Here is a 19,388-nt window from a genome sequence, read left to right on the forward strand (position 1 = left end):
ACCATCACCACCATCACCACCACCGTCACCACCATCATCACCACCACCACCACCATCACCACCACCACCACCACCGTCACCACCATCACCACCACCACCATCATCACCACCACTGTCACCACCACCACCATCATCACCACCACTGTCACCACCATCACTACCATCACCACCACCACCATCACCACCACCACCACCATCACCATCACCACCACCACCACCACCATCACCGTCACCATCACCACCACCACCACCATCACCACCACCACCACCATCACCATCACCACCACCACCACCACCATCACCGTCACCATCACCACCACCACCACCACCACCACCATCACCACCACCACCACCATCACCATCACCACCACCACCACCACCATCACCGTCACCATCACCACCACCACCATCACCATGACCATCACCGTCACCATCACCACCACCACCACCACCACCACCACCACCATCACCATCACCACCATCACCACCACCACCACCACCACCACCATCACCATGACCATCACCGTCACCATCACCACCACCACCACCACCACCACCATCACCACCACCACCACCATCACCGTCACCATCACCACCACCATCACCACCATCACCACCACCACCATCACCACCACCACCACCACCACCACCACCACCACCACCACCACCATCACCACCACCACCACCACCACCATCACCACCATCACCACCACCACCATCACCACCACCACCACCACCACCATCACCACCACCACCACCATCACCATCACCACCACCACCACCACCATCACCGTCACCATCACCACCACCACCACCACCACCACCATCACCACCACCACCACCATCACCATCACCACCACCACCACCACCATCACCGTCACCATCACCACCACCACCATCACCATGACCATCACCGTCACCATCACCACCACCACCACCACCACCACCATCACCACCACCACCACCACCACCATCACCACCATCACCACCACCACCATCACCACCACCACCACCACCACCATCACCACCACCACCATCACCACCACCACCATCACCACCACCACCACCACCACCACCATCACCGTCACCATCACCACCACCACCACCACCACCACCACCACCACCACCATCACCACCACCACCACCACCACCACCACCATCACCACCACCACCACCACCACCACCACCATCACCATCACCACCACCACCACCACCACCATCACCACCACCACCACCACCACCACCATCACCGTCACCATCACCACCACCACCACCACCATCACCACCACCACCACCACCACCACCGTCACCATCACCACCACCACCATCACCATCACCACCACCACCACCACCACCACCACCATCACCGTCACCACCACCACCACCACCACCACCACCACCACCACCACCACCACCATCACCGTCACCATCACCACCACCACCATCACCATCACCACCACCATCACCACCACCACCACCACCACCACCACCACCACCACCATCACCACCACCACCACCACCACCACCACCACCACCACCACCACCATCACCATCACCACCACCACCACCATCACCACCATCACCACCACCACCATCACCACCACCACCACCACCACCACCATCACCACCACCACCATCACCACCACCACCACCACCACCACCACCACCACCACCACCACCATCACCACCACCACCACCACCACCATCACCACCATCACCACCACCACCATCACCACCACCACCACCACCACCATCACCACCACCACCACCACCACCACCACCACCACCACCACCACCACCACCACCACCACCATCACCATCACCACCACCACCACCATCACCACCATCACCATCACCATCACCACCACCGTCACCATCACCACCATCACCACCACCACCATCACCACCACCGTCACCACCACCACCATCACCACCACCGTCACCATCACCATCACCACCACCACCACCATCACCACCATCACCACCACCACCACCATCACCACCATCACCATCACCACCATCATCACCACCACTGTCACCACCACCACCACCATCACCACCACCACCACCATCACCACCATCACCACCATCACCATCATCACCACCACCGTCACCACCACCACCACCATCACCATCACCACCACCATCACCACCACCATCATCACCACCACTGTCACCACCACCACCACCATCACCACCACCACCACCATCACCACCATCACCATCACCACCATCATCACCACCACCATCATCACCACCACTGTCACCACCACCACCACCATCACCACCACCATCACCATCACCACCACCACCATCACCACCATCACCATCACCACCATCATCACCACCACTGTCACCACCACCACCACCGTCACCACCACCATCACCACCACCACCACCACCACCACCACCACCACCACCACCACCACCACCGTCACCACCATCACCAACATCACCATTATCCTCACTAACCACCACCATCACCATATCTTTACCACCATCATTACCATCACCTCTACTATCCCCAGAACCACCTTCACCAGAGCTGCCAGCAAGCCTGCACACTAGCCCTCTGGACCAGACTGCAGGGAGAGATTGCACATTGACATAGAAGGATGTTTTTGGAGTCAAGAGTGTCTTGGGTTGTTCAGAGGATTTGAAAAATGAAGATCCTTTAAGTCTTACCGCCAGCTGAATTCCCCACTCTTCTGTGGGTTCGGGGCCCCAGGCCCCTGCAGGGGGCTGCAGTGTGCCCAGATCCCTGTCTATCCCTTGCCTCGGGGGCCCTGGGATCCTCATTTATTTAAAGGGATGACTAAGATTGGATGACGTGCTGGTGAGTCAGGGGTGCTGTTACACAACCAAACTCCCCGGAAGCGTGTAAAACCTCCATGAGCTGATGTGATTTGAGACGGGTGGACATACAGGCTTGTGCCTGTGTCTGTGGACACATCTGCTCAAGCCCTCTTGTGGTGTCTGCCCAGGGAGGCGGCCCCAGGCTGGTTCTGATGTCATCTGTGGCCAGAGCACCCACCCCACGGGAGCCACGTGGACTGTCCTGCCCAGGGCGCACACGTGTCCTGTGATCCAAGCCAGGATGGGGACCCAGCACCACCACCCCCATTCCCGTCCCCCCCCATGGAGAGCTGGCAGGAATTCCAGGAAGCCCCCAAATCCATCTTGCTAGAGTGTATTCGCTGCCCCCAGAATAATCCAGTGAGTCAGTCGAGGCTAGGGCGGGAGTGTGGAGAGCTTACAGCATGGAGCGTCTGCTCTGACTTACTGGCTGTGAGTCCTCTGAGTGTGCTGGAAAGTGCTCCTTCCAGCTCGTGAGAGCTGATGGCTAAAGCTGGAGGAAAATTGGCAGGTGGTGGTTAAACCACTGGCAGCTTGAAATCAACCGTGGTAGGACTGTTCACCCTGCAGAAAGGGGTAAACGCTGCAAAACAACCCCTGCCTCCCGAGAGCTTGCTGTCAAACATCTTCCAGGACATCACTGGGCCTTGGGCAGGCGGCCTGACCTCCCTGAGCTCCCGCTTCCTCATCTGTAAAATGCACGTGCCAGCAGCACCCGCCTCGCCAAGCAGCCGGGGGCCCCAGGCTGACAGTTCTGTTGACCGCTCCCAAGGCTCTGTGAACCCTATTCCCACCCAGGGTTTGCAGAGCAGACTCAGAGGGATCTCAGGCAATGGGGATGCGACGTTTGTGGCTCAGATTTAAACCGAGTAGGTACGTGGCACCCCAGCCCACGCTCTCAGCCAGCGCGACACCAGCTCTGGGGGGCGGCTGGCCCTCACCGCCCCCTGTCAGGTGTGAATGCCAGGACGGCCAGGCGGCACCCTGGGGACTGAGGAGCGCCCGGGTCCTGGGGTGACGCGGGGCCCCCGCGATGCTGGAACACAGGTGTTTGCAGAAAGCGTGGCTGGAAGCTTCACCTTGCTGGGTTCGCCACCTGCGTCTGGGGCAGGAGACCCCGTGTGGAGTGACAGACTTTACTGACCAGCCACGTGTGCAGAGCCCTGGGGCTGGGGGCTCAGAGGCATCAAGTACTCGTGTTCCGGATTCCACCCTTGTCCTTACAAGGCAGATGAGCTTTAAGGCTGCTGCACCCAAGGCTGATGCAGACACAGCTCCGTCCATGTGGGGGAGAGCGCTCCCTCACCGCGTCTCACTGACCATCTCGGTTGCCACCTAGAGTGAAGCAGGTGACGGGAAGAGGGGACGATCCTCTCTCAGCAGCGGGGACCCCTAGCCTCCTGCATAACTCCCTCCAGGGCCTCGCGGGTCCTGGGTGGAGGGGCCTGAAACCCAGAATCTTCCTAAAGGAGAGGTTGCTGTTGTTGTTCGGTCGCTAAGTCGTGTCAGGCTCTGCGGCTCCACGGGCTGCAGGCTCCCCTGTCTTTCACTAACTCCCGGAGTTTCCTCAAATTCATGTCTATTGAATCGATGATGCTATCTAATCATCTCATCCTCTGTCGTCCCCTTCTCATCCCGCCCCCAGTCTTTCCCAGCCTCAGGGTTTTTTCCAGTGAGTCAGCCCTTCACATCAGGTGGCCAAAGTATTGAACTTAAAGCTTCAACATCAGTCCTTCCGATGAGGAGAGGGTCTCTGAGCAAATTCAGACTGGAGAAGACCCGCACAGCAGGAGTGCTGCTCACGCAGATGTTTGGGGCTTGACGGGTCTGCCTCCCCACCCCCAGCATGCTCTCTTTTAACCGAGGGGTCCCATCGGGTCTCTGTTCCCCAGCCCAGGAGCCTGAGCCTCGCAGGGGGCTCCTGCTAGCTTTAGAAACAGTTCGTTCCTCTGTGGGTCACCCGGCCCTGGGCAAGCCCTGGTGATTCCTGAGTGGTCACCCAGCGGAGCCGAGCAGAGAAGGACCTTGCTCCCAGCAGGACCTCGCACGAGGCCCTGCTCCGGCTGCTTATTGTCTGCTGCTGCCCGGGAGGTGCGGGACCAGACCAGCTCCTTGTTCCACCCTTCAGTTCTTTTGCACATACACCCAGACGTGGGATTGCTCGACATATGGTAGTTCTATTTTTAGTTTTCCGAGGAATCACCATACTGTTTCTCCTAACAGTTGCACCATTTTGCATTCCCCCAACTGCGCCCAAGGGTTCCGATTCCTTCATATTCCTGCCAACACTGATTATTTTCTGTTTTCTTTGAAATGCTAATGGCTTAGAAGTCATATCTCATTGTGGTTTTGATTGACGTTTCTCTAATGTTTCGTGACATTGACCATCTTTTGATATGCTTGTTGGCCATTTGTAGATCTTTGGTAAAATGTCTATTCAAGTTCCTAATTCATTTCTTAATCGGGTTGCTTTGTTTTTGTTGAATTGTAGGTGTTCTTTATATATTCTGGATGTTAACCCCTTATCAGATACAGGACTTTTGAGTGTTTTCTCCAATTCTGTAGGTTGACTTTTCACTGTGGGTTGTATCCTTTGAGGCACAGAAGCTTTTACATTTGCTGGAGTCCCGTTTAGCTCATTTTGCTCTTTGTTGCCTTTGCCTCTGGTATCATATCTGGGAAATCATTGCCAAGTCCAGAGTAATGAAGCTTTCCCCTGTATTGTCTTCTAGGGCTTTCACAGTCTGCAGGCTCACATTTGGGCTTTAACTCGGCTTGAGTTGACGTGCGTGTATGGTGTATGTGGCAGAAGGGAAGGTTCCGTTTGCCGATCACTGTCCTTTCCCCATGGAACAGTCATGGCACGCAGGCCTGTGTGCACGCTCAGTCGTGTCCAACTCTTTGTGGCCCCTTGAACTGTAACCTGCCGGGCTCCAATGTCCATGGGATTTTCCCAGGCAAGAATAGTGGAGTGGGTCACTATTTCTTCCTCCAAGGGATTTTCCCCACTCGGGGACTGAACCTCTGTTTCCTGCTTTGGCAGGCAGACTCTACCACTGAGCTGCCGGGGAAGTCCCAATGGTCTTGGATCCCTTGTTAAAGGTCACTAGGTATTTACATGAGGGTTTATTTCTGGGCTGTCTTTTCTATTCCATTTGTCTGTTTGATTTCATGCCAGTAGCACTGTTTTGATTATGGCAGCTTTATAATAAGTTTTGAAATGAGGAAGTGAGTCTTCTGCCTTGTTCTTTTCTGAGATTGTTTGGCTATTCGAGGTCACTCATGTCACTGTTAGGGTGAAATTTTCTATTTCTGCAAAAAAAAAAAAAAAAAAAACGCCACTGGATTTTGATACAGATTGTATTGAATCTGTAGATCGCTTTGGGGAATATTGGTGTCTTGGTGATATTCAGTCTTCCAACCCACAAACAGAGGAGTCGTCTTTCCATTTGTGCCTTTCGTTTCTTTGGCAGTATTTTGTAGTTCTCAGCGTGCAAGCCTTTCACCTCCATGGTTAGGTGTATTCCTAAGTATTTTATTCTTTTTGGTGTGACTGTAAATGGAATTTTTTCTAATTTCCTTTTCAGGTGGTCTATGGTTAGAGTATAAAAATGCAGCTGACTTTTGAGTGTTGATTTTGTATCCTGCAACCTTGCTGGCTTGGTTTGTTGGTTCTAACCGTATCAGGGGAGTTAGGGTTAGGGTTAGGGTCTCAAAAGGGTTTAAACAAAACCTAATTTCAGGCCTTTCCTATTGACCTTTTGCATCTCTGTTCTCCCTTCCACTCTCCATGGTTCCCAGAACAGGGTGGGGCTATTTTGCAGAGGGTTTGGGGCTTGCTTTTAAAGCTGATCCAAGCTGATGCTGACTGGCAGAGGGCGGTACCAGGCACCTGCCTTCCATGAGCTTGATGCTCACCACCGTTTATCAGATGTGGGCACTGGGTCTGGGGGAGGCCGGCCCATGGGTCTGGCTGACTCTGAGCCCAAGTTCTAGATGTGCTCGTTCTTGGCCTGTCCCTGCAGTCTGTGACCCTCTCAGAAGACCCCAGGGCTCGCCTAAATCCACAGGTTCAGTAGAGAAAAACGCAAGACGTCTCGAGAACCAGTGATGCTGGCAACTTAAAAAGTCACTAGGAATCCCGAAGTCCTTCCCCTCGCTTTGCCGAACAGCAGAGCTTTGGCCCTCTGCACCTGTCTGCCCGCTCCGTCCGGGAAGTATTTATTCAGCCCCCTGAGAGCCGGGCTTGCCCACAGGGCTGTAATGTAGAGCACGCCGGCTGGCCTCCCAGCCTCGTTGGATTCCTGAGAGCTGGGGAAGGGGCCAGGTCGCTACATCCCACCCCTGAATTCACTCGAGAGCCTGACTTAACTGGGGGAGGGAGTGTGTCTGACAAGACCTGCAGTCCTGGGCCCATTAATGGGTGAGCTTTAAAATGATTTTTTTCCTGTTTGAAATGAGATTGGCTTTGAGCCCCAAGCTCCTCCGTGGTCTGTCTAAAATTAGAACCCCGTTGACAAGGCAGTCTTTGTCAGGGGCCCACGGCTTGCACCAGGGGAGCAGGGAAATGTCAACAGTACGTTTTCTGAGTCAATTCTGAGTTTTTTGAGAGGCCCCGGGCACACGGCAGCTCAGAGCAGATGTGTGCCTTTCCAAAGCTGTCTGAGTCCAGCCCTCCCAGCGACTGTGATTTCAAGTCATTCGGGAGAGCGGGCCGGCTCTCCGTCCGCTGACCTTATCGCCGCGGGAGCCGTCCCGGGCGGCCCCTCGGGCTCGGAGCAGGGATGGGATCGGGTCCTCCGCCTCTGGGTCCGTGTCCCTTCTGTGACCTGGACCAGGCCGTGCCCGGCCCCGCGCGTGGGGACGCTGGGTGTCCAAGGGTTTGCCCGCAGGCTGGAAGCAACCAGCAGGTGCTGAGTGTACAAGCGACCCAGCACCAACCAGGCGGGCAGGAAAAGCCAGGCTGCCGGGCCAGGCGTCCCCCCCTCTGCTCGTGGCCTCCACGTGGCCGCTGGCTGAGGGACACGCTCGCCCAGAGACCAGCTTCCCCACGTCAGCACTGTGTGTGTGCGGGCAGGTGGGCTGTCTGCGGAGCCCCTGTTTCCGCTTCGTCCCCGGGAAGTTTTTGTAGTGACGTCTACAAAGAGCAGGCCCAGGGGCACTCGTGAACGGCACCGTCCCTTCCATGGGGTTGGGGGCCCGCGGTCCCTTCCCTGGCCTGTGAAGCCAGCCCTGGGCAGTGCTTTACCGACCCAGCGTCGGCAGCCCGTTGACGAGGCCCTTCTGGTCCCGCCCGCCAGCCTTCCTACCTGTCCCCCCGCCCCCACCCCGACAACACTCACAGCTGCTCCAGCTCTGCGCCTTTGCACCCGCTCTTCCGCTTGTCTGGAAGGCCCGTCTGTGACAGCAAACCCCGCTCAAGACCCCAGCTTGGCCTGTGCCTGCCTCAGGGTCCTCCCCCCTGCCTGCCCTGGAGCCGGCTTTGGCGTCTGGCTGTGTCCTTCCAAGACTCAAGGCGTGGGGGCAGAGGCTGTGTCTGCCTTCAGATCCTCGCTCTCGACCGGGGCCCACTGGGGTGGGGGCGACCAGGACACTCGCCCGGCGCCCGGCTGCCCCTCCCGCTGCCCGGGAACGCGCTAAGTGCAGCTGCTGTGGCTCATGCGTGGTGTGGTTGACTCCCCATCCTTCCTCGAGGACACCCCCTCAGAGCTTCCTAAGGCAGACAAAGCCAGGCTCCCGGCCCCACTTAGAGGCCAGAGAGAGGCCAAGAATCTTGCCCAAGGTCAGCGCAGAGACTGAATGGTGGCCCCCTAAAGAGACATCACCCCAGGCTGGGAACGGGACCGTGGGATCGGGGGCCTTGCTGATTCAGCGACGGTGAGGATCGCGGGTAAGAGCACCCTGGTGAGGGGCTCCACCCAGCAGCCAGTGCCCTGATGAGAGTCGGGGAGACACAGACACGGGGGAGACGCAGGCCAGGGCCAGCGTGACGCGTCCACATCAGCAGAGCCTGGACCCCCGGGAGAGGGGAGGGGCAGGAGGGACCCGCCCCGGGGCCTCCAGAGGAAGCGCGGCCCTGCCCACACCCTGGTTTTGGACTTCGGGCCTTAGACCTGGCAGCGAGCTCACTTCCGTGGTCCTCTGCCCCTGGCTCCCGAGGCCCCAGGACACTCCTACGGTCATTTAGGAGACGAGCTGCGGCCTGGGAACCACGTGTCCACTTCCACTCCCAAGGACAACACCTCTTCCTTTCAAAGGTTTCCAGAGCGCTCCTGAGGACCCTCGCCGGCAGGCCCCATTTTCTGGTGGCCTGTGGCCTGGGCCCAGGTCCGGCTGTCAGTGGTGGCGGTAGGAAGTGTCCACGCATCGGTGGTGGCCGGACCTCCACCCTGGCCCGGGTCTGAGCTGTGTCTCGCCCCCAGGTCCGGGCCGTGAGGCTGTCCTTCGTGGGGGAGCTGGGCTGGGAGCTGCACACCCCGAGGCCATCCTGCCTGCCCGTGTACCAGGCCCTGATGACCGCGGGGGCCAAGCACGGCCTCGTCAATGCCGGCTACCGGGCCATTGACTCCCTGAGCATCGAGAAAGGTGTGTGCGGGTCCTGGACCGCAGGTGGGGTGCTGAGCCTCGCTGGAGGCTGTTAACCGGCACCCATGCATCCCCGCGCTCCCTTCCTGCCGTGCCGGGCTGCCCCGTACCCCCACACAGACTGTTTCCCCAAGGCCCCTTCACTGGCCTTGTACCAGGCCCTCCACGCAGGCCTGGGGACGGTGCTGGGATCTCTGACCCCAGCACTCTTGGGAGGGGGGTACAGGGGGAGGTATCTCCCAGGGGAAGGGGGTCCAGAGCCAGATTTGGATTCAGCGCTGAGATTCCCAGAGAGAGCTGAAGAACATCAGAGCAGGAGGGGGGCCCTCCAAGCTGTCCCGCCCGCTGCTGCCCCCTCCCCAGGCCTCCAGCCTGATGGCAGAGATGTGCGGCGATGCTGCTGGGGGCGATCTGACTCCGGGGCTCAGCCAGGGCACCTCCTGTGACTGACGTTGCTCCCAGCCCCCAGAAAGCCCAAGTCACGGAGGGTCTAGGCTGAGGGTGTGACTGGGGGGTCACCTCCTGGGGCGTCTCCTGAAGTCCCCGCCTCCGCTGGACAGTGACCCCATGGCTTCCTCCACTCCAGGCTACCGGCACTGGCACGCCGACCTCCGGGCTGATGACAGCCCCCTGGAGGCGGGCTTGGCCTTCACCTGCAAGCTCAAGTCCTCCATCCCCTTCCTAGGGCGCGAGGCCCTGGAGAAGCAGCAGGCCGAGGGCCTCCGCCGGCGCCTGCTGGGCTTCACCGTGGACGAGTGAGTACCGCTGGGGCTGGGGCCACCAGGAGCGGGGAGTGGCCGTGCAGACGCGAGGGACGATGCTTCTGGGCTCCCCCTTTCCCCGCAGGCCAGACACCCTCTCCTGGAGCGCGCACCGCAGCCCTGGACAGGGGAGACTGGGACCCACGGGGCAGGGCTGGGTCCACAGCGGGCCCGACTCTGAAGCCAGGGCTGCAACTCAGATCCCACCAGGGCCAGGCTGGGGGCAAACCGGGCGCGGGCTGGTGGTGGTCGGTAGGGAGCGGACAGGGCAGCCCTCACCAAACACAGGTTTCGTTTCACTGTGTTTATTTTGGCCACACCATGCAGCTTGCAGGATCTTAGTTCCCCACGTAGGAACTGAACTCGTGCCCTTGGCAGGGAAAGCTGCAGTCCTAAGCACTGGACGGCTGGGAAGTTCCTCCGAACACGTGTTCTGAAAGGGGAAGCCCTGCCGAGCCACACGGGCTTTGTGGGAGGCTCCGGCCGAGGCCCCCCGATCTGGCTGCCAGTCAGGGCACTGCCGTCACCCCTCTGTTCTGGTCAGAGCCTCCCCACAGCCCGGGAGGGAACCCATGGGGGGAGGGGCCAGGCTGGGGCCACCAGCCCCCCTGACAGACGGAGACCACGGGGGCCCAGGGGCAGAGCGGTTCTCGCCCAGGCCTGTGGCCGGAGTGGAAGGAAGCCTCGTGGGGCGCCCGATCTCTTCTCCCCCACCCCCACCTCTCCCGCACCCCCACCTCTCCCCTGCCTCCCCCCACCTCTCCCCCACCCCCACCTCCCCGGCAGCTCTGCACACGCTGCCCTTACGTGCTGGGAGCTGAGCCCGTGTGGTCCCCGGGTCCCTGGTGCTGGTGTTGGAGGACGTGGATGGGGTTATGTGGAGCTGGGTAGCAGCCATCCCCAGGGCAGCGGGCGTCTCTGGGTCTCGTTGGTTTGGGGCTGACAACTGACACCAGCGGTGTCCTTTTTCCCAGATTTGGCTCCTTCAAAGGAAGCCTCGAGGCTGCTGGGATTGGGGGTGCAGAGTGAGCGGAGCTGGGGCGTGTCGTCTCCTAGCGCCTCCCTGGTACCCCGTCGGGCTGCCCGTCTGCCTGACTGTTTGTCTGCCTCCCAGGGGGCACTCAGCTCTGGTTTGGGATGCAGACAGGACAGGGGTCCGCCAAGCCCTCCTGCCGCCTGGCCCTCCAGAAAGCGCCCGCTGCCTCAGACAGCAGCGGCCACGGCCCGCTCACCCCTCCCCATCCAGGGCTCCCCACTGGGATGCAGAGGCCGCCTGGGGCCGCGGCCTGGCTGGTCCAGGCCCGAGGAGGGACGTGGCCGGGATGCTGCAGCTCTGCCCTGGGGCCCTGGGCAGGGCGCCTCTCTGAGGCTGTCTCCTCACGTGGACAAAGCACCCCTGTAGGACAGGTCCAAAGGAGACAGGATGCGTTTGCAAAGCTTCCGCCACCCCACCCTCATCCACTGCACCTGTGGGCCCCAGACCTTGTCACCCCTGGCCTCTGAACCGGGAGGCACCCCAGACCCTGTCCAGACTGGCTCAGTGCAAGGTCCCCCCAGTTCCGGTTACCGTAACCAGCCCAGCCGCATCCCACACCCCACCGGGTGCGGCCCTCGGCTTCACCCCGGGACCCGCAGGGCCACACGGTGCTGCTCCCCTGGGGGCCCCTCGTCCCCGGCACCCGGCCCGTTGCCCGCAGGCGTGAGGACTCGGGCGGCAGACGGCACGCCGGCCAAGGTTTGCACCAAACGCTCTGGCTCTGGCGTTTCTGTGATTGCAGTTTAATCCTCTCCTCTTCCCTGTTTTAAATTTTCAAAAAATTTATGACGAGCATTCATATTTTATGTGTAACACAGAAAAATACTTTTAATAAATGATGCATCACACTGTCAAAAAAGAAGAGCCGTCAGATTAAAACAAGTTGAGTGACAGTTCCAAATCCGTGGGGCCCTGCCTCCAGAGACACGAAAGTCAGGTCCTGCTTTTGATGTTTTCTGTCCATTTATGTGCTCGAAGCCTGAGCGCCGGCATCCTCGGGGGCCAGGTGAGGGGCACGCAGGCTCAGAGCAGACCAGCCCTGAGGAGTGGACCCCGTGGTCTGGCGGGCTCTGTCCTTTCTCCTCGGCCAAAGTGCAGGAGATCCCCCTCGGGGGCTCTGGGGTCCCAGCCATCTATTGCTTCTTCCAGGAAAATTCCCATGTTCGGGCTGGAGGCCATCTGGAGGAACGGCCAAGTGGTGGGCCACGTCCGGAGGGCCGACTTCGGATTCACCATCAATAAGACCCTGGCCTACGGCTACATCCGAGACCCCAGTGGCGGGCCGGTGAGTCCCCCCCGCCCCCACACCGCCGCGGGGAGCCCCGGTCCCCTCTGGGGCTCTCCACAGCACCCCTGCCTCCCTCTCTGGGTGGGCTGGGCCTGGGGGGGCCAGAGAACAGTGAGGGGACTGACTGACGGGGCCCTGTCTTGCCCGGGCATAGCCAGCGGTGTTTCCATATTTTCTTTCTGACAGAATCTGACTTTGGAAGCTCCAGGCTTCTCATGGTCAGACAGGGGCTCTGTGCGGGGCTCACCCGCTCTGCTCCCTGGAGCTGGAGACCCCGTGTCGTGCCAACGGTTGCGTGTGCACACACCGGTGTCACTCAGGTACACCCACATGTACGACACGGGCACGTGTGCACACAAACGCACGTGCACAGGCTCATTTGGGGGGCCCAGCGATGAGACGAAGGGGCAGCCTGTTCTGTGTGCAGAAGGTCTAAGCATTTTGCCCAAACCGTCATTTATAAACCCCAAAACTCCCCCACCGGTTGCCCGCCTCCCAGGAACCGGTGGTTACGGGTTGGGGCTTGCTGCCCAGCGGAAGAGGTTCTCCCCAGCGCCAGACCTCGGCTCCCCTGGACCCCGGGGGCTCAGGTCCAGCTCAGGGGCCTGGGGACACGGAGTCCACCTGCTCAGGGCTCAGAGCAGTTCCTGGACCCAGAGGAGGGAGGGGCGTGAGAGGGCGAGACGGCGGCCCCATCCTGGGAGGCAGGCTGCGTGAGCCCGGCTCCCGCGGGGCGCCGAGTGACCGCGGGCCCCCTCTGTGCCCACCAGGTCTCCCTGGACTTCGTGAAGAGTGGGGACTACGCCCTGGAGAGGATGGGGGTGACCTACACTGCCCAGGCTCACCTCAAGTCTCCCTTCGACCCTGACAGCAAGAGGGTGAAGGGGATCTACTGACCGCCGCGGGCAGAGCTTCAGCTGGCCCGGGGGTCGGCGACCTGTCACCCTGGCCGGCGCTGCCCATTCCCAGGGGCCCGCGCCGCCCCGGGTGCCAGGACCCAGACCCTGGCTGGAACGTGGGCTCCCCTGCCCTTCGTTGAGAGCTACAGCCATGGCCCCCAAAAGATGCAGACAGAGGGAGTGGAAAGAGGACCCAGGAGGCCTGTTCTGTGGTCACTGACTGAAGGGGGGTCTCGAGTCCTCCCCACACCCCCTAAAAGCCACCTGCCATGCCTTGGGCTCAGGGACCACACCTGAAGCCCTGGAGAGCTTCTGAAAAAGAGAAGGCCCCCGTGAAAGCGGGGTGGCAAAGAGCATCACCCAGTGTTCTGTCCCTGATGGGCAGGCTGCCCGGGGCGGCCCTGAGGGTTGCGAGTGTGTCTGACATGAGGGACGGTGTGGGACTGATTCATCCTGTCTGCCTTGGGCACAGTAGTGAAGGCAGAGAGCAGGCGTGCCAGACTGGCACCGTCCCTGAGGTTGGGGTTGGCAAGATGGTCTGGTGCCTGGTCCCAGGAAGGAGGGGTGGATCCAGAAAGTGAGCTCTGCTTGCCTTGACCTCTTGGGTCTTCACACGGGGAAGCCCCCAGAGGGTTCCCAGCCCTGAAATCAGCGCCAGGAGCAGGGCTGGGAGGGTCTCAGCTGGGCCGCCCCCACTGTGCTCTCCTGCCCTGGTTTCCCCCAGGGCCCCTCGCCCCCCATGTCGGAGACAAAGGGGTCTCTCCTGCCGGGGTGGCCTCTGTCCTTGCTGTCTGACTCAGCTCTGGGCCTCGTCCCCCACTCTCCCAGTCCCTGGCGGTGGCCCTCGCCAGGGCCTGGAATGGGGTGACCCCTGTCCCCACCCCAGGGCCTTCAGAACTGCCCATCCCCGCGGGGACTGGCGCCCGGCCCCAGGACCCAGGCAGCCCCCTGGGAGGGGGCTAGAGGGGACGCAGGCAGGAAGCCGGGCGGTGACTGGGGTGCAGAAAGCCCTGGGGGCCTGGGGTTGGTTTCAGAGGTGCCAGGCCACGCAGCCCTCTCCAGGGACTGGGCTGAAACAGGTTAGGCTAATAAAGTCAAGGCCACGGAGATGTTTGTGCTTCGGGTGACCTTTGGAGGGATAGCTGGACCCTCATCAGACTGCAACCCGGGGGACAGGGGCCTGTCTTTCTCAAGACTCAGGCACAGTAACGCCTGCAGCCCCCCGCCCATCGGAGGGCCTGGGGGACCCCGAGAGGACCCTGTGGAGCCAGAAGAGGGGAGGCGGGGAGCAGGCCTGCTTCCTGGGCCCTGTGGTTTGGCCCTGGACCCCCCGACAGGGCCTGAGCACGCATTCATTCTGCAGCTGTCCCTGGGGGAAGCTCGGGACGAGGGGTGGTCCGGCCCAGGTTCCCCCTCGACTCCTCTCTCAGGGGCTGAGCCCAGAAACAAGTGTTCACGCTCCCTTCGCTGCCTATGTTTGCCCCTCTGCTGGGGAGAAATAAACCTCCGGAGATGGCACTGGCCAGCAACGTGAGAGAGGCCATCATGGGCCACCCCCCAACTCACCCGCTTCACCCCAAAGGGCAGCTCTGGAAGGTCTGAGCCCCAGCGAGCTTCCCCATCGCTTCAGGCTGAACCGTATCGCCCTCTCCCCTCAGAGCCCGTGACCTCGGGCCAGCCCTTCCTCACCCTAATCCCGAAACGCTCTGTTGCCTTAGTTTTGGAAGGTTTCTCTGGGCAGAATTAGCACGTGGCTCTGAGCACCACCTGGAGCTCTGCACAGGCTGGGCTGAGCGTGGCTGTTAGCAGGACACAGGTGAAGGGGGCCCCCCGCACTCAGACTCAGCCCGCGTGCGGCCAGCCATCCCGGGAGCTCTGAGCCTCCTGCAGGGACCCAGGGCGGCGACGTGCCCCTGGAGGAAAGTGGACGGGCCCCTGCCCACCCGACTCTCCTGCTGGCCCCTGTCCAGCAGCCTGAGCAGGCTGTTACAGCCCATGCAGGTCCCTGGTCCCTGCACCAGCAAGGACGTTTGCACCAGTCTGCCGGCACCTGGCCGCTGGTCTCTGCATCTGGCAAGGATGAGGTGCCAACTTGCTCAGTTCCTAGACGCCTCGCACTCACGGGGCTGGCATGGGACCCACTGCTCTCCAGCTGTTGGGAGTGGTGGCAATGGCATTTGGCAAAGGAGAGGCGCTGGGGTCAGACTTGAGTGATGTGGTCAGCGAGCCCGTCACGTGCAAAGGTCCTGAGGTGGGCGTGACCTGCTGTGTGCCCCGGGTGGTGTAGGCTGGGCTGGGCTTCCTCCACCCTGTCTACAGAGGGGTTTGGAGCAGGTCCTGTGCTCTGTTGCTCTGCCTCAGCCTGGGGGCCCCCCAGGGGAGCTTCTGCCTGCCGAGGACCCTCCCGGACCCCACAGAGGTGCCATCCGGCCCAAACGGGCCCAAGTGTTCAGCTCACCCCCACGCCATGGAACGAAGCGCTTGCCCGTCCCTGATGGACAGGTGAGCGCTGAGCCGTCTGGCCTGGGGTCACGCAGCATAAGCTTGGAGAGTCTTGCCAGGCAGAAGCCCTGGGACCCGAACGAGACGCTCGCTCCTCCCAGGGTCCTCGCCTGGCTGCTTGAGCAGGAGACAGCGGGGCATCCAGGGGGCCATGGGGAGGAGCGGGCAGGGTGGCCAGTGGGGCATCTCTGAGCATGGCCATGGGGCTGGGTGCACTCAGTCTGACCCCAGTGCCTCTCCTTTGCCAAATGCCACTGCCACCACTCCCAACAGCTGGAGAGCAGTGGGTCCCGTGCCAGCCCCGTGAGTGCGAGGCGTCTAGGAACTGAGCAAGCTGGCACCTCATCCTTGCCAGATGCAGAGACCAGCGGCCAGGTGCCGGCAGACCGGTGCAAACGTCCCTGCTGGGTGCAGGGCCCAGGGACCTGCATGGGCCGTAACAGCCTGCTCAGGCTGCTGGACAGGGGCCAGCGGGAGAGTCGGGTGGGCAGGGGCCCCTCCACTTTCCTCCAGGGGCGCTGGACAGCCTTCCAGGCGGCCTGCCGGCCGCTCCCAGAACTCAGGGGCTCGTGGCAATCCTGAGCGGCCTCAGGACGCCCAGCGTGGACCTGTGCTGGGTCCCCCCTTTGCTCCCCTCAGCTTTATCCTTCGTCGCTCCTCATGGCCCAAGGGCCCTGCTCCAACATGTCAGCCCCCTGCACTCGGGGCCTGGGCCTGCGGGGGCTGCTCCTCGGCTCCCCGCTGGGCTCCCCCTCTAGCCCTGTGAGCCCCCCAGGCCTCTCCCTAGATAACTGCCCCCGCTCGCCTCCCCACTCCTGCTTTCCACCGCCTCGTCCTCGGCTCCAGAGGAAGAAGGTGCAGGATGCAAGCCCAGGGCAAAGCCTCGGTCTCGCCCTGGGAGGGGACGGAGGGTGAGGGTCCCCACACAAAGGCCTCCTGGGCCGTGACGTCAGAATGGGGCAGGGCTCCCCCGGATCGGGTCTAGAACCCTCCCCGGAAGGCCCCCAGAGTCCCCCCGTTAGGAGTCTGCCACAAACACCGTAGTCTCTGGCCAGGGATGCACGGGACACGCTGGGCTGCCTTCCATCCTGACAACGCAGGGAAATGTGGAATGTACGCGTGAGGCCGGGTGGGCGTGGGGGAGGGGGGAGGGGAAAGACTGGAGAAAATAGAACCGTGCGTGTCCCAGGGAGACCGCTGCCGGGTTTCAGCGCGTTTTGGAAGAGCCCGAGGGGAAAGGAAAGGGCTTCTTTGCCGTAAGGAGAAGCTGTGCTTTCGTCTGCAATGGAGTCCAGGGCAGCAGGCGCCCCCTGGAAGCCTGGGCTGTTCCTCCTTCAGCAGCACAGGATTGGGGCGGGTGGGGGGCAGGGACTGAGAGAGCCTTGGATGGTCGGGCGAGTCACAGCGTTTGGGTCCCGAGCCCGGCCCTCCCCAGGCTTTGGGAGGCCTGCCGGGTGTTTCTCGTGGCCGTAGTGGGGGCCGGAGGGACCGCCCTTGGCCTGGGAGGCTGGTCCCGCCCCACATGCCTCCATGGACAAGCCCCGCAGCCCGGGCCGGCCCAGCTGGGCCCACGGGGCGGGGGCCGGGAGGTGGGGGTGCAGGACGCGGCCCTGGTGTGGAGCAGCCCGGGGGAGATTTCCAGGCCGATGGACGGCCGATATCCTGGCCCTGCATGCCAGAGCCCTGGCCACCTGTGGCTGAAGAGCGTCTGAAATGTGGCTGGTGTGACCAAGAACCCAGATGCTTTATTTTACCTCATTTTAATTTACTTACAATTAAGCTTCAACAGCCACATGAGCCTAATGGTCAGCGGGCAGTGCAACCCTGGGGCATCCTGGGGCCGGCTCAGGCCGGGCACCCCCACCTCCCAGGCCGTCTCCACACTGAGCGTGTGCGGGCACACCTCAGTCTGGCTCTCCGGGCCTGGCAGCCTGGCAGCCCTCGCCCCCACGACCCCGGGGAGCCTTCTCCGTGGGTGGACGGGGAGAGGAAGGCCCAGAGAAGAAGAGTAGGTTGGCCAGAGACACACAGCAGAGGGCAGAACGGGACCCCCGGGCACTGGGCCCGCATTGCTCCCATCCTGCAGGTGAGGGAGCCTGACGGCGCGCAGGGGGCCTGGCCGCAGATGTTTCCCTGGCTGGCCTGGCTCGGTCCCCATGAGGCGTGGGGGGTGCTGCCCAGATCCTCGGCGTGGGGGGGCTGGAGGCCGGGACCCTGGGTTCTGCCATCACACAGACCCAGGGTCACCTCCAGGCCCCCCACGCACTCTGGGTGACCCTGGCACCTGGCTTTAGGTGTCTGAGTTTCCCCATCTGCCAGTGGGGGCAGAGACAGCGCGTCCTGGGCTCCTGGGTGAGTTAGCCAGAACCAGGGCACCTGATCCTACAGATGCCCCGGGTAGGCAGGGGGTCGGCGGTGGCCTGTGCGTGGGGCGAACCACACGCCGCCCCCAAGGAAGAGACCGGCCAGCCCGAGGGCAACAGTGAGTGGGGGGGAGGGCATGTCAGTGGGGGCGGCGGAAGGTCCTGGAACTGGGAGCGATTCCTGGTCGCCACTAGTCCTCCAGGGACCCCAGGGCGGGGGCGACCTCTCCTGCGGACCTGGGCTCGGCCCTGGGTGAGGCTGGGGCGGGACGCCACTGGCGCTTCCCAGCTGTCTGGGGAACAAAGTAATGGTGCCCAGGAGGAGCTGGGTGGGGGTGAGGCCTGGGGTCACCCCCAAGCCCTCTCCCAGAGCTCTGGGCTGATGGGACCCCTCAGGCAGAGGGGACTTCCTGGACCAGAAGGTCAAGGCCAGAGGCTAGGTGAGCCGCAGCTGCCCTCCCGAGGCCTGGGCCCTGCGGGGAGGGGCCTCTCACCCTGCTGTCACGCCAGGCTCTAAGGATGACGGAGGGCCGGCCGCTCTGCAGTCGGGCCTGGCAGCTCACAGCCGTCGTGGCCTGACTTACGGCAGGGGCAGTGTGATTTACAAGGCCCGGGGCACAGTGCCTGGCCCGCCTGTGATGAAGTGGCTGGCAGGAGGAGAAGCAGCGCTTAGCGGACGGCTGCTGGGGTGTAAGGGGGGCCCAGAGGCCCATCCATCACCCTCTCTCTCCTATAGCTTCACAGCGTTTTGCTGAACTGGCTGAACAGAGCTGAATCTGTCACTCCCGGCAGCAACTATCAAAGAGCTGAACTTGGCCTGCAATGAGCGGCAGCTAAGGGGGAAGGAAGGTGGAGATGGCCCAGGAGGCAGGGCCTGGCCAGGCAGCGCCGCCCTGCATTAGCTGTGACGGGGGCCGGCCCCAGGCGTGAGCTCTATCGTCTCAGTAACCTGCGTGACGCTGGCCCCGTCTCACAGATGAGAAGACCGCGGGCCGGGGAGGTGGGCCGGGCTTCTGTCGCAGGTCTGGTTCCAGGGCTTGCTTGCTCTCTTAGCCACCTGACCCACCACAGGGAGAAGTGACTTGGGCCATCAACCCC

The 19,388-nt window shown here is 61.8% G+C and overlaps 1 protein-coding gene across 3 annotated transcripts in view; it reads left to right on the forward strand.

The window, feature by feature from the left end:
* SARDH (sarcosine dehydrogenase) overlaps positions 1-14,546 on the forward strand; it is a 60,864-nt gene extending 46,318 nt beyond the window's left edge. For all 3 annotated transcript variants that reach the window (XM_065928085.1, XM_065928083.1, XM_065928084.1), the window contains 4 exons: positions 9,279-9,441; positions 10,028-10,196; positions 12,388-12,523; positions 13,297-14,546. In XM_065928085.1, the coding sequence (XP_065784157.1) occupies positions 9,279-9,441; positions 10,028-10,196; positions 12,388-12,523; positions 13,297-13,422 (594 nt within the window). In that variant the 3' untranslated portion in view covers positions 13,423-14,546. The remainder of the gene's footprint in view (positions 1-9,278; positions 9,442-10,027; positions 10,197-12,387; positions 12,524-13,296) is intronic.
* The last annotated feature ends 4,842 nt before the right edge of the window (positions 14,547-19,388 follow it).

The sequence above is a fragment of the Muntiacus reevesi genome, chromosome 3 (genome assembly GCF_963930625.1).
Source record: "Muntiacus reevesi chromosome 3, mMunRee1.1, whole genome shotgun sequence".
NCBI lineage: Eukaryota > Metazoa > Chordata > Mammalia > Artiodactyla > Cervidae > Muntiacus > Muntiacus reevesi.